The sequence below is a fragment of the Gallus gallus genome, chromosome 3 (assembly GCF_016699485.2).
Source record: "Gallus gallus isolate bGalGal1 chromosome 3, bGalGal1.mat.broiler.GRCg7b, whole genome shotgun sequence".
Lineage (NCBI taxonomy): Eukaryota > Metazoa > Chordata > Aves > Galliformes > Phasianidae > Gallus > Gallus gallus.
In genome coordinates this window covers 40,222,137-40,237,000 of record NC_052534.1, presented here as the reverse complement: position 1 = coordinate 40,237,000, position 14,864 = coordinate 40,222,137, and the positions used below count along the sequence as shown (strand labels likewise).

The 14,864-nt window shown below is 36.9% G+C and overlaps 1 protein-coding gene across 2 annotated transcripts in view; it reads left to right on the top strand.

Moving 5' to 3' along the window:
- The window catches only part of TTC13 (tetratricopeptide repeat domain 13), a 35,883-nt gene extending 21,322 nt beyond the window's left edge, over positions 1–14,561 (top strand). The window contains exons 16-23 of one of the 2 annotated variants that reach the window (XM_004935496.5): positions 2,385–2,468; positions 3,198–3,282; positions 5,577–5,683; positions 6,943–7,078; positions 7,760–7,839; positions 9,002–9,080; positions 10,693–10,772; positions 14,411–14,561. In XM_004935496.5, the coding sequence (XP_004935553.1) occupies positions 2,385–2,468; positions 3,198–3,282; positions 5,577–5,683; positions 6,943–7,078; positions 7,760–7,839; positions 9,002–9,080; positions 10,693–10,772; positions 14,411–14,534 (775 nt within the window). In that variant the 3' untranslated portion in view covers positions 14,535–14,561. Of the gene's footprint in view, positions 1–2,384; positions 2,469–3,197; positions 3,283–5,573; positions 5,684–6,942; positions 7,079–7,759; positions 7,840–9,001; positions 9,081–10,692; positions 10,773–14,410 lie in introns of both variants that reach the window. The other variant, XM_004935495.5, reaches the window with a different exon arrangement.
- Positions 14,562–14,864: the final 303 nt, after the last annotated feature.

Below are 14,864 nucleotides of genomic sequence, written 5' to 3'. Positions count from 1 at the left end.
TTATCTAGTCTGACAAATGGCAGCTATTCATCATTATTAAAGATGCAGAGATGTAAACCGTTCAACCAAATGGGAAGTGCTTCAATAGCAGTAGAGTGATAAGGATAAAATACCAGTCTTTTGTTCTGTATTCCAGTAGTAGATGTGAAAAGAGATGGTTAATGGTTTATTGATTTCCTAACTTATTATGGACTCTTCTGACAGTAGCTTAAATAATACTTAGTAACAATAATATTTTGGCAGTCTGGCTGAGGACATTATATATTCTCCTGGAAGTATGTATTAAATATGACTGCAAGTACCAAGTTTGGTTCTGTGCAGTTCATACTGGTAACTGCAATTTCCTCAGTTGCGCTGATTTGGTGTGGTATTGTACGTAACTTTTAGTATTATTACACCATACATCTGTGCTGTTTATTTGGCAAAAATGAGGACTGGGTAGCTCTACAGGACAGGAATAGTGATAAGTAGGGAGGAATCATCTATTTAAACTAGTTAGCTACTGAAGGATTTGAAAAGTGGAGCTTGATTTTGTTGTTTTAGTATTCATGGCAGATCTAGTCATGCTAAGCTCAAGCTCTTTCTGCTTTGTTCAGTGTGAATTGTACACAAGTAATTTCTGTGTGCAAAAATACTTGGATTAGACATCTGTTAGCATAAACACTTTCTTTACTCAGAATTCTTTGCATTTGCAGTCCAGGGTTTTCCAGTGATTCCTGACAGATGAGTTTTGCTATGGAGACACTAGCATTCCATGACTTCTGAATTCGAGATCCATTCCCAGAATGGCATAGTGATTGAAGAGAGCCAGAAAACGATTTTGTTTTTGTGTTTTAATTTGGAGAACTTTTGTTGAAGGTATGTAAGAGAAGTCTTATACTTCACTATGTTTGATAGGCCTCCAGATCTAAATAGTCTTGAGATTCAGCCGTATTGGCTGTCTCTACTAATTTGTGGGTCTGTACTCAAGTAGGACTATGGCTTATTTCTCTTCTGGCAAATAGTGAAACTCTTGTGTAACTTTGATTTACACTAGAGAAAATGTTTTTTGAAAGCTTGAGCTATTTCCATGGGTAAAACGAGGATTTGGAATCAACTAAACATTGGTGATATATTCTGTGTTTCTACAAAAAATGAAGACATTCTCTGGAACACTGTTACTTTTGAATCTTTGGTAGTGCTCTTCAAACAAGGAGAAAGTGGGAATAAGCAAAAATAGTGTCTAACCACCCAGTCAAAGTCTTCTCCAGTACTATTGCTTCTAGGTAGCTTTATAGACAGGTCTGATTTGGATGTATTTTCCAAGATGCCACTGGAGGAAAATCCAGTTCCTCATTCTGACGCATTTCTGCCTGTTGTACAGATATTTTAAAAACAAATGGAAAATGATGGGACGTACAACAAGGGCGAATAATGTACGGAAACTTATCTTTCTCCTTCCTCTTTTCTTTCCCTCCCTCCCTCCCTCCCTTTACTTTGTGCAGATATGTATGTGCTCTAATTCTGTTCAGTTTTTAAAGAGTGATTCTGCTATTACTGTGAGAGTAGACCTACTGAAGTGTGAGATGGTGGAGTGAGGCATTTGGAAGTTAAGCTGCCAAAATCACCTACGGTGAATAAAAGCCAAGTGTATACACCTTCCTGTGATTGACAGTGGTCTTGCTTCCTCAGAGAGCGATAACATTTGCTTTATAAAATCTTGTTTTGTAGACTGGGAGAAGAGGAAGGACTCCTACAAATGCAATAATGGTATGTAATTTTTCCTCTCAGAGTGGTTAGTATCCTAGCAGGGTTTTACCAGGTTTTTATTTATATTTTTTCATGGTGTTCTGTGGGGGAAAATTAGTTTATTTTGTTCTCTTCCTTCAGTAGTTATTAGTCCTAACTGTTAGGAGTCAAAGCCAAATTAATTCAATATGTAGGGGTTCAGGTGGATAAAGAAAACTGTACATGGACTGTACATGGAGTTGGCAAATATGTAAATCAGAGAGTTGTTGGCTCTCAAAGTAAGTCGATATGCAGATCAATGGTTCTCTCTTAGTTCTTCAATTTCTGCTAGTCTAAAAGTCTGAGAATTATTATATCTTCTTAAGAATTGGTAATTATCATAGGTAATGAATATGCAGAAAATAAGAAAATACCTGTGAAATACAGTTTATCTGAGAACAGTTCCAATGATATGTGAGGTTTTTGCGATTTCGTCTTAGAATCTACATTCAAAACTGGAGGTGGACAATTGCTACTTCAGACACCTCTAGTCCTTTTCTTTGATCTAAAAGCATCTGTGGATAAAATTCTGTCAAACTTTCAGTGAGTAATGTTTGTGTCTTATCCTGGAATGCTGGTCTGGAAAACAGGACTTGAAACTCTGTTTTGTTTTGTAGGGGACAGGTGATTAACATGCGGTACTTGGAGTACTTTGAGAAAATTCTTCATTTTATCAAGGATAGGATCCTTGTTTATCATGGGTAAATTACTGATTTATTTATTTACAGTCTTCCTTCTCCCCACGCCTACTGCTTCATTGCCTTGGTGATACTGATTTGAAATTTACATAATATTCACTACAGAAAGTCTACTGTCTTCTAGTTTTCTTACTGTCTGTAACTGTTGTATTTCTGAATGGAAATGCAAATCCTATTATTTGCCATTTAAACTAATAGGAAAAGTATTGTCGTTAAAAAACTCTGTTGAATTTGTACCTACTGTTTTGGCCTGAGTAGGTCTCAATTCTTTCTAAAAATGACTTCAGAATGTCATGTTCCCTCCAGGTAGAACAGAATACAATTTCTCTAACTATTGAGAATAATTTGTTGAACAGTAGAGTGATAAATCCCACCTTTGCGAATGAGGAGAAGGGATTATAGTAGTTACAGATGGTAATTTTATATGAAACTGGTGTTTGGCAAGTAGTTTTGAAGGAACAGGGAATCTTTAGTACTTGTTACACAGATGGGTTGTAAACTTTACAACCGTCTTCTGCTCCAGTGCAGAATCTCAAACAGAAGATGTGACTAAAGATTCTAAAATCGTTATTGTTATCTGTTGCAAACTTCGATCACTTTTTAATGAGTAAAATATCTTCCCAACCAAGTCATGCTACTAACCATTGGTTAGCTCATTAAAGAGGTGGCTTTTCAGAGGTGTTGTAAGTGTTCAACTACTGCAATTCTGTATTTAGTTATTTCTTTTTCTAGTGCTAATAATCCAAAAGGACTAATGGAGGTTCGCGAAGCTTTGGAAAAAGTACATAAAGTAGAAGATCTTCTTCCAATAATGAAGGTAAATTGAAGAAAACACTTCAAAATATGCTGAAAATAATACAGTTTATTCTGGGATATATGCAGTTCACCGGAGTGTGACAATTGTGTAAAGCTGAAAGTGAACAACCTGAAACACTAACTCAAGTTATTTCAAATCTACATATGTAGAGTGTGACCTTCCCTTTGGTAAATACAGATGTGTGGTGCATATTTGAAAGGCTTGGTCTAGTTGTGATAACTGCAGGAAAACAACGTGCTGAATATAATTATTTGAAGCCGGCCCTATCAGCCAGAAAGGTTTGAGGTCAGATCTGCTGTAATGGGCTCACAGTGTGTGTGTACAGTGTGAAGAAAAAATTGAAAATGTGTCTGAAGGATAAGGAACATGCAAGCTCTTCTTACGTTAGCATCGTTCGTGTAGGTCAGCATGTGGTGGAGGCTGGCAGAGGGGAACTCAGGGGAGTGGCTGCCTTCAGCTGACTGATCACCAACCTGAAATTGTGCTTTGCATTCTTGTGCTCTGGAATAAGGAGCTGTTGAAATCTACTGTTTTTCTACTTGCTAGTAGTGGTCCCTGTGTAACGACTGTGGATCGTGAAACATACCATATGTGTTATATACTCTTATATCAAACAATGAAGCTTAAGCTAGGTTTAAGTCAGAGGTTTTACCCCCAAATTATTCTAGCATGACCAATACGTAAGCAGTGAACAATACTTCATTTAGAATAGAATAAAATTTGGGAAGGAATAGTCATTCTAAATGGAGACAAACTCATAACTTCCTTGTCAGTATGTCTGCACTGTGGTTTCATGACTAGATAGATCACAGATACCAAGCTCTCTCTAAGCGAAGCTGACTGATTGCCATAGAACAGCTATTGTATGATGCATTTACCTTGCTACTGTTGATGCACTGTCTGGTTTTGAATTTGCTTGTTGTAGCACACACTTGCTTGTGCACTGTAGGTAACTTTGTAGAAGCTATGTGGCTCGAGCTCTGAATTATTCTATGGGGTGTTTTTAATAGGTATTAAAAATACGAGTGTCATGTCATAGTTTTGGAAGTATTTCCTTTTTATACTCTTGTCTTGTTCTTGGCCTTTGAAGAGGAAACTGAGGGAATACTAGCTGAACCTGAATGAAAAACTTGAGATGAAGAGATGATAGATGTTGGGGTTCAGAGACAGCCTAACTGTTCTCTACTGACAAATGGATATGCAAACAGAGCCCCATAGTACGCCTCTCATGGCTACTGTAGAATCACAGACCAGAAAAGAAAATTGCCATTAGTGGAGTTAAAAGTACAGGTTACTCTAAGACAATGAAGAAAATTGTGTATAAACACAGGGGACTATATTTGTCTTAGCTCAAAATACATGTTTCTAAGAACTGGCAGCAAGTATTTTTCCTGGTTTTCATAACCTGTACATTTTGTCTGGCTTAACTCAACTGTATCCTATTCTGAATTGTGTCTAAACAGAATGCTGTTTCTATTAGAGGCTTTTAGATTTGTTTCTTTAAAATAAATATAGATTCTCTTTAAGCATAACATCCCAGACCATAAGTTCTATTTTAAAGTAAATAATTTGTCGTAGTAATTAATTCGACACTATTGCACAATAGTCACTATTAGGGCCTGTATAAAATGAATGCCTGCTGATACTGACACAGTTTGGTTATTTGGATAGCTGGGGAATGTTGTATGTCAAAAGCTGTGCTTTTGGCTTTACTTACATAGAGTTTTGCATGGTTTATACAACTCTGGCTACAGTATTACAGCTAGATCATGCAGCTCTGTGAAATTCCTAAATTCTGATATTTTTCCTTCTGTTGAGGATAAACACTAATTGTAATTGAATCACAGTTAAGAAGTTGTTGCTGTGAGCTGTATTCTGGAATCCACGCCTAAAACTGATGCATCTGCTTCTTGGTATAAACATAGTAAGCAGACTCTGAGATTTCTGCGTTTGCATTTACATCGTTACACTACATGGTTACTGCCAACACGCAATGTGGGGGAAATTCTGAGCTATTGAAACTGCTGCATACATTCGCTTTTCATAGATGATACAATTGTATATGCTATCTAGTTAAATTTGAATGGTAATGTGCCTGATTCAGTTCTTCAGGTTTCCATTAAGTAAGAAGGAAAAAAATGAATGAAATAATGTAGTTAACAGTACCTCTTTGTACTGTTCACCCAGCTTCATCACTTTCATGTCTGCTCCAGTTTCAGGTGTTTCAGAACAATAGAGGCGGACGGTCTCCTTGCATTCACTTTATAATTACTTTCTTTTCCTTTTGAAAGCAGTTTAATAGTAAGACAAGAGATGGGTTTACTGTGAACACAAAAGTCCCCAGCCTCAAGGATCAAGGGAAAGAATATGATGGATTCACAATTACAATAACAGGAGATAAGTATGTTTGTTATTTTCAGGGGCTTAAATGCACTAAGTAATAATGAAGTATTGGCAATTACTCTTCTCAAATGCCCTTTCTACTTGTATAAAGTGGTTTTTGTTTTTTCACTGGTGATATTTTTGCCACCACTTGCTTATTTCAGCGCATCTGTTTCCTATCGTGTTCCCTAACAAAGAGGGAATATGGATACTATTTCTGGAGTTCATCCTGTTGAGATAATTCTCTAACAGACAGCATATAAATGAAGGGAGTCTTTGATATTCTTCCTACAGTTTCAAATACTAAAAGGAGGAGAAGGCTTGGTCTTTATCCATATCAAAATACTTTTCTTGTTATAAGCCGTTGTCTGTTACGGAAGCTGAAAAGACAATGGAAAAGACTCTTCTATTTGGATTTTGGCCTTTTCATTTTGTGTATTCTTTGGGATGTTTGCAAATCTTGTATCTGCAGTTAGCAGTTTGAGCAATATCATATGTTCAGATGGGACTTTGGGCTGCTCATTGGGTGGGATAGCAAATTTCTCACTTTATGGATTCCGGCTCTTTATCTTCTCAAAGAGTATTAGTCTGAATCTGATGGGGACAAACCAGAAACCCCCTCCAGCTGCCAATCAAAATTTGACTAAAGTTGACTAAAGTTCTTACCTTTTGGCTTATTGGTTTATTATGGGCTTTTAAATTCTGTGCTTGGGAATTTCCCCAAAACGTGTGTGCCTCTCATGTGGGGCGTGGATTCTGACCTTCTCTTTTGAAGTGTTAACGTGTCTATTGGTTTTTAACTTTACATTCTAAGTCATATGTCTGTATGCAGTGTAATGATGCAAAATGTCTGTACCATTTTAAAAAAGAATTTTGGTGTCAGTAAAGTGGTACAGCATTTTACTCTGTGCAAATTTTGTTCCATGGTAATGGTTTGTGACCCACAGTTTGTAGTTACACTTTTACACCAAAGCAATTCAGGTTTGATGAATTTAAAAGTTAACTATATTTTACATTCCCGAGGCCAAAAAGATACTTTTAAATTAGATTGCAGTCTTAAATGTGACAAACTTGCAGCATGACAACGTGTTTTTAAATTCAAGTGGGACTTTTTGTTTGCTTTAGTAAAGAGAAGGTGATCCATGTAATCTCCTGCTTAAAGGAAAAAAAATGGGAAAATGTTGATGATGTGGTATTTAACTGCTGTGCATTCATTATTTAGCCTGAATATGTGCAAAAAAAAAAATTATCTCCTTTTCTGCTTTATCTGCTTGATAGAGTTGGAAACATATTATTTTCAGTTGAAACTCAGACAACAGAAGAAAGAACGCAGCTGTACCATGCAGAAATAGATGCGCTATATAAGGATCTAACAGCTAAAGGAAAAATCTTAGTTCTTTCTGCAGAGCTGGGGGTAAGCCTGTTTTAGTGACAATTATGAGTTCCTTGACAAAATTCTATTATGTCTTTATACCTTGTGTTTAACAGTCAGTGCCTTAATGCTTCCTGACAGAGATCTTAAGTAATAAAACTGACTGCTTGTTTAAACCTAGTTACGTCAAATAATATAAGAAGTTGCCATAATTCCATCTGCTAATGAAATTTGCTCTAGACAAGAGAGTCTAGACAAGCTCTTGGTATCACAGTGTGCTCTGCTGGGGAAGTGCTAGGTGTTTTTTCTCCTTTTTTGTTTGCATGAGTTTGTGGTCATCATTTCACTGATGAGCGCCACTTAAGATGACACAAACATTTGGTTTATAGTGGCTGGATGCAGAATGAGAAATAATATGAACATAATTTTAGTGGTTTTTTTCCATATATTCATGTTCATTTCTGTTGTAATAGGAACCTGACTGTACTTGAGCCTGTGCTTTGCACTTATCATCCTTTAACACAGTATAGATGAACTGCTTCACCTAAATAAAAATGCATAATTGCATCTTACTTTTATATACTAGTTGAAATTCAGCATGATAGTTTTCACATTTAAAATGGTTATTCTTAAAATAAGTGCTGTAAGATTTTTCCAATATGTATTTATGTATATAGTAACGTCTGGATATTAAGGCATCTTTATTTTTTTGCCTTTGCTTAGGAAGCAGATGCTGTGTGCAACTTGATCCTGTCATTAGTTTATTACTTCTATAATTTAATGCCACTTTCAAGAGGATCAAGGTTAGTGATTGTCTTTATCACATCTGTTTTCTTGGATACACTCTACAAAATATCCACGTGTATGGTATCTTAACTACAGTTTTTTCAATCTAAAAAAAAACTGGAAATCTGAGTGAAGCTGTCTGTCCTGTACAGTTCCTCATTTTATGCTGCTGTGATGATGAGCACTGATTTTGTACTGTTTTAAAAGCAAGTGTGTAATTGCTGATGGTAACTATTCATGGCCACGCGTATATTGCAAAAGATGAGTTGTCTGTATTTATGGCCTTTAGTTCATGAATTGAGAAGTGTTACTTTTAAATTGTAACATTTGGGTTCCTAATCCATATTATGTTATACTGCTTTAATTTGACTCAAAAGGCTTCACTGAAAGACATATTTTAGATGAGATATACTTTAGTATAACTTATTTTATGAAAACACACTGCAAATATTATTTTAGGTTAGTGGGGTTGTTTTTGCAGCTGTTAGAATTACCAAATGAAACCCTAGCATAAACTATCATATTTCACAGATCTCTGCAACTGAAATTCTAATTTAATGCCAACCTGTCTACATCTAAAACTACTGTTAATCTCTTTTCCAGAAGTTTGAAGTTTATTAGTAAACTTATTTCAATGGAAAATAATCAAGAGACTTTCATTTCTATAATTACCCTTTAATTTTCTTACTGAATGAAAGAATTAACATAAATTGTTTAAGTTTCACAATTTAAATATATTTATATTGAACAGATGGAATAAGGGGATTTCTTTCTGTTCTGTGGTGTCTCTAGCCAAGTTCATAAACTCATCTGGGCTATAGCTAAGCTTCTTGGAAACTGTAGTTTGCTTTGTATTCAGCTCCATGGAGTTTTAAGAACTACCAAGCCTGAAATTATAACTCTGACTACTGTGGAAACAGTGTTCTTCAGTAGTTAAATTACATAGTATGATAGCTTCATACTAGCGCTGTATGAAAGTTACAGTGATTTCACTTTGTGTGTTACATTTCATTTTTTTTAATAAAATGAATAGCACTGTAATTTTACAAACCTTCTGTGAACCAACAATACATTCTTTTTTTTTTGTATGTACACTCTAAAATAATGCAGTTTAAATGCTATTATTTACTGTAACGCTATGGAGAGACTTTTACTGTAGGTATCGTTTGTTTGTTTTAGTGTGATAGCTTATTCAGTCATCATGGGAGCTCTAATGGCAAGTGGAAAGGAAGTATCAGGAAAAATCCCTAAAGGAAAGGTAAGTACCAAGGCCTTGGGGAAGGATGTGAATTTGAGGGAGGAGCTGTGAGAATGAACCAAAGTTGCACACTGATGTACTGACGAAGAGGGAGCTGCTTACCGTGGTGTCTTCCAGCCTGAGAGAGCAAATAAGACTTGGAAATAATATATGCAGTGCCTCTGGTTAGTCAAATTGCAGCAGATTGTGTCCCACAGTAATCACACGTTTCTAATGGAAGCAATTCTTCTGTGCTGCTCTGCTTTTCCCAGCTTTATTTGAAGAGGGCTCTGAAAACACTTAGGTAGAATGGCGGCTTTTCTGAACACATGGCAAAAATTTTCATCACTCAGTGTATTTGTGAGCACTTAAGTCTAGACAGGCATAAATGTATTTGCAACTTCTCGTAATACCTCCTTCACCTCTGTATTCTGCTTAATGCAAAATATTCTTGTTTTTAAGTGACTGCATTTAAATACTATACCATCTTGCTCAATTTCCCTTAGTTTATTACATTGTTCATCTGTTAGCTTTATCACCTTCTCAGCGTGAAAGGAGGGAGAGCGCCTCTGTCTCTTTAGTGTGTTATCAAAAAATCATCAGAATTCCAGTCAGAATCAGCGTTGAAGAAAATATCCTGTGTGGATAACTGAAAAGAGTGTCTTTCCCTTTTGCTCGAGAAAGTCCTGAAAACAATGAAGTCTGTCCTTTCCGTGCAGTGAGTTTAGAAGGCTGATAAGATTAAAAAATGCAAAAAAGAAACAAACAAGGGCATGAAGGGAATGTATATTGTACTCCTAGTAGCTTACAAGTGCGTATTAAAAAAAAATAAGTTAAAAAAAAATCGATCTTTTCATGCTTTATCAGCCTGCTCTGAAGACAAAGATGCCTAGTTATCGGGAGTCCTTTTATTTCCTGGTAGATCTTTCAGTAGCTACAGCCACATTTGTGGCAGTGGAATGCTCAAACCTGCAGACAGCTTTAGTGCCTGGCATGTATACTTGGTTCCAAATTGTTCGGTGGTGAAAGAGAAGCTGGTCTGTGCACAGATTAGCTAATAAGCTGCTGTCCCACCAGCAATAGAGGTAACATTCTTTGAGAACTCTTCTTTGAATTCAGCCAAAGTTCACTAAACCACAAATGTGTTTCAACTTAAATATTTCAGTATTAATGAACAAGTGTGTTTTGAACATTGTTTTACTGAAAACTTATTAATAGCTGTAAATATGAAGTTTCCCATAGTTTTTGGCTATGTATGGTTAAACTGGTCTGAAAACTCACCGTGGAAAGAAATAACAGAACATCTGGGAAATCCAGAATAAATTTGCCATTCCTATGACACAGTATTTTGTGGAATACAGTACGTGGAAATGAGAAATATCCTGGTATTATTGGTTAATCAGATGCTGTAATGAAGGTCTAAAGACAGTATTTTCTGGCACTGACTCAATAGCACAGACATATTGTTAAGAGATAATAAAATAAGTAAACTGGATTTAGTCACAAAAAGAAGGGTACGTATTTTAACGTTGAATTTACCTACTACAAATATTCAAGGATGAACTTCCTGGAATTAGAGAACTTGAAACTTCTCCCATTTCTTAAGATCTTTTTAATTTTGTTACATTTTCAGCTTGTTGATTTTGAAGCAATGACAGCACCAGGATCTGAAGCTTTTAGCAAAATAGCCAGGAGTTGGATGAATCTGAAAAGGTAAATCTTTTTCTTCAGATAGTAGAGAAGGAGGATGAGGGCAGAGAAGTAAAATATGAGGAACTCTGTAGGTCAACTTTAAGCCCACACTAAAAGTGACTTAGACATGATGAGTTTAGTAAACGACTCTTTCAAATCTTATCAAATCCTTATTTATAAAGACATTTCTAGTTTAACAGAGCAGCAGACCAGACACAGTCATCATGTGTTAGTCTCTGAGAAAATTTGTTGATTTAATATTTGCATTATTTTGTCCAGTGGTCTAATTTCCCCTTTTGCTGTTTTTGTTATTAATGAATCTTGTGACCAAGTGAATAAAACAAGTGAAAAAATGCAACTTGGTTGCTCTTTCCATTATTATGGATCTCTTTAAACTATACATTGGAAGTGGTGCACTTACCCATGAATACTATTTTAATTTGGAGAATAGGTATTCTCAAAGTAAATGGAAGTTTTGATTCTAGAGAACTGCATTAATATAACTGTGGCTTTAGTATAATGCCTACAATATTTTAATTCCTTGTCAGTATTGCAAGATAGTTGCATTTGATTTTTCCCTTTGTGATTATACCCTGAACAAAATCTTAAAATGGGGTCAGAGACCAATAAAAAACAACAACAGCAAAACAGTTTTAGTATCCTTCAGGTCAGGGTCAAAGTACTTAAATGGTGCTGAGGGAATTGACCAATGTCCTTAGAAGGCCACCTGTAATCTCTGAGAGTTTGTACGGATCATGGGATGTTTGTGGTGACCAAAGGAAAGGTCTTCAAAAGGTCTGAAGGACCATCCAGGGGAACTAGAAGCTAGTCAGCCATACTTTGGTTGCTAAGTCAGTCATGTAGTCTTTCCTCTGGCAAAGCATTTCAGGCTATGTGAGAGTCCATACTGGCTGTTTCCTAAGATAGGGTGATGAACATGATGCTTTCTGTGGTAGAACTGCTGCATTTCTGGATGGGAAGAAAGCAATTGATGTTTATTTTGACTTCAGCAAGGTATTTGATACTGCCTCCCACAATAGTCTTGTACTAAGATAGCTGTCTTAGTTTCAGCTGGGAACTGTTTTCTTCAGAGTGTTTGTTATGATGCTCTGTTTTGGTTATACGAGAAAAACAACATTGATAACACACCGATGTTTATAATTTCTGATAAGCAGTGTTGTACAGAGCCAAGGCTATTCTCAGTGAAGGGCCTGAGGAACTGGGGGACAACAGAATTAGGACAGCTCACTTAAATTGGCCAAAGGGACGTTCCATACCATATGATGTCAAGTGGAAGGATTTTGGAAGGGAGTGGGAGTTCATCTCACTCTTTGCTACTGCTTGGGGGCTAGCTGGGCATTGGTCAGGGGATGGTGAGCAATTGCTTGTGCATCACTCATTATATGCATTGGTGTGCATACATATATATATATATATATATATATGTATGTAGTCGTAACTATTTTCCTTTTCTTGATCTTAGTAAATAGATTTAAGTCACAAGTTCTACTTTTTTGTTTTTTTTCTCCTCCACCCCACTGGGAAGAGTGGGAAGTGAGCAAACTGCTGCGTGTTGCTTAGACATTTGTTGGGTTAAACTGCAGCAGTAGCTCATAATGGTCTGGATGAATGTACTCAGTGGGTAAAAAGCAGTTTTGATTATCAGATTTAAAGAGTCGGGTTTTGCCTGTAACCTAGTAACAACTGCACCACTGCAGTGATCTATCTTGGGACACACCTGGAAAAGGCAATAGAATGAAAGGAGCTCTTGCTTGTGGGGTTTGGAGGTGTCTCCCCAGTTTGGTGTCCAGCTAACACACTTGAGGACAGGGCTGCATTTGGAGGATGTAGATAAGCTGCAGGAAGGGGCCAGTAGGAGCCTTATAAAGGTCGACAAAGACAAATGCAATGCCCTGTCCCTGGAAAGGAAGAATCCCATGCAGCGGTACAGGCTGGGGAGCAGCTTGGTGGAAAGGGATCTGTATGTTTTTGTAGACACCAAGCAAAACATGAGCGGGCAGCATGTCCTGGCTGCAGGGAAGGCCAGTAGCATCCTGGGCTGTGTTAACAGGAGTGAAGCCCGTAGATTGAGAGATGATAATCATTCTCTGTTCAGCACTTGAGATCACACCTAGGACTCTGTGTCCAACTTTGGTGCTGCTAGTACAGTAAAGACAATGATTAACTGGAGTGAATTCAGCAGAGGGCCACCGAGATGGTGAAGCACTAGAGCACATATCTCAACAGCAGGGAATTGATCTTGTTCAACTTGCAGAAAGGGAGGCTTAGACCTAACAGCAGCTTTCTGATACCTATGCGGAGTATAAGAGCTGAGTGATGCTTGGTAGGAGGATAAAAAGGAATATACATGAGTTGAAACAAGGTTCAGACTGAGCATAATCTTTTCACCCTGAAGGTAATCAAGTAGTGGAGCAGGCTGCCCAGAGAGGCTGTGCAGTCTCCATCCCTGGAGATTTTTGAGACCTGACAGGATAGAGCCCCAGGCAGCCTGGACTGTCTTTGCAGTTGACCTTGCTTTGAGCAGGATGTTAGATCACAGATCTTCTGAGCTACTGTGTGATCCTGAGAACCTATAGAACTCCACAGCTCTCTTAGTGCTAAATATTCCATACTGCTTAATGTTATTTAACTTATCTGTGGTTCTCAGTTTGAATTTCACTAGACTATAAAACTTCCTCATAAAGGAGGAATGCTGTTAAGAAAACTCAAGTCTAATTTTGTCAGACATGGGTTAAAATTCTACATGTAAATGCAGTCAAATTCAGCCTTCATTAAGAAGTGATATTTTTAAACCAGTGTAGCAAGTTGCAGTTGATGCTTCTTTAACAGTTGTGGATTTTTGCTAAAAGTAGTCTTTGCAAATATTGTGACTTGGTTGTCTTAGAAATACCAAATGTTTATGGTTCCCACTTTTTTTTCCTGTAAATTCTCTAATTTATATACTCAACCTCTTTTTAAATCCCACGTTGACAGATCTTCATCGGGGGAACTTTTCTCTTTGGAGCACAGTCAGCTAACGCTATTCCAACCAGATCAGGAGCCTGCTGACCGCCACCAGCTCTGCCTCTCATGACCCCTCACTTCAGGAGCTGCTCTCACTAAATAGAATGAAAATAATCACTAAATAAAAGGGCCTTTCAAAATGGCAGAACTTAAAGCAGAATCTTATAGCTTAAAGTCTTCAAGACTTCCTTACCTTATGCGCTATTATTTCTATACCACAGACAAATTACCTACTCAGGTTAATTACCTTCACGTTATTACTTCATGTTCTTTAAGTTGTGGTCCTACAGATATTTTTCTCAGCATCAAGCAAAGCCAGCTTTTAGCATTTTCTTCTCTCTGGCTCATTTCTCACTCATCTCTCAGTTGAAACAGCAAAACCTGTGCTATGAAACAGCCTCAGTTACAAATAACCCTGCCAAAACCACAGTTTAAAACAGATCAGTTCCCTGATCTGGTTTGCTGTGGGATCTCACTGATAATTTCAACAGTACAGCTGAGAGGGTTGGAAACATGTTCTTAACTTCAAATCTCAAGTTTGTTGAAGTGGGTGAACAGAAATGTAAGCCAACAGGTAAATCATTCCTAACTTAGAATAAATGAATAATTGTCTTTTTTGTTTTTTCCTCTTTCAGTATTTCACCTTCTTACAAGAGCCTACCGTCAGTATCAGAGACTTTTCCAACCCTGAGAACGATGATTGAAGTACTAAATACAGACTCCTCTCATTGTCTAAAAAAAACTGTTGTGGTGGTGTAATTTATACAAATAAAAAGCCAAAGTATACTGCTTCTTCATTTCTTGTAAAAGGGAAAATATGTTCAAACTGGGTTTATTATGGGTTTTCTAGTAAATAGAGCATGTGAACTTATTTGAGTAATTATCACTACAAAAAGAAATCTTTGTGACCAGTAGAATTAAAAAGAAAAAAAAAAAAAAGAGGTAGAACAGTTAACTTCTAGTATTCTGACATACCCTAACAGGGCATACAGCTGTTCAGGGGCCAAAATGAAGAGCAATAAGAAATTCCCATCTCAGTTATGTGCTGGACATTCTGCAGGTGAAGGTTTTACTTTTTACATTTTTTTT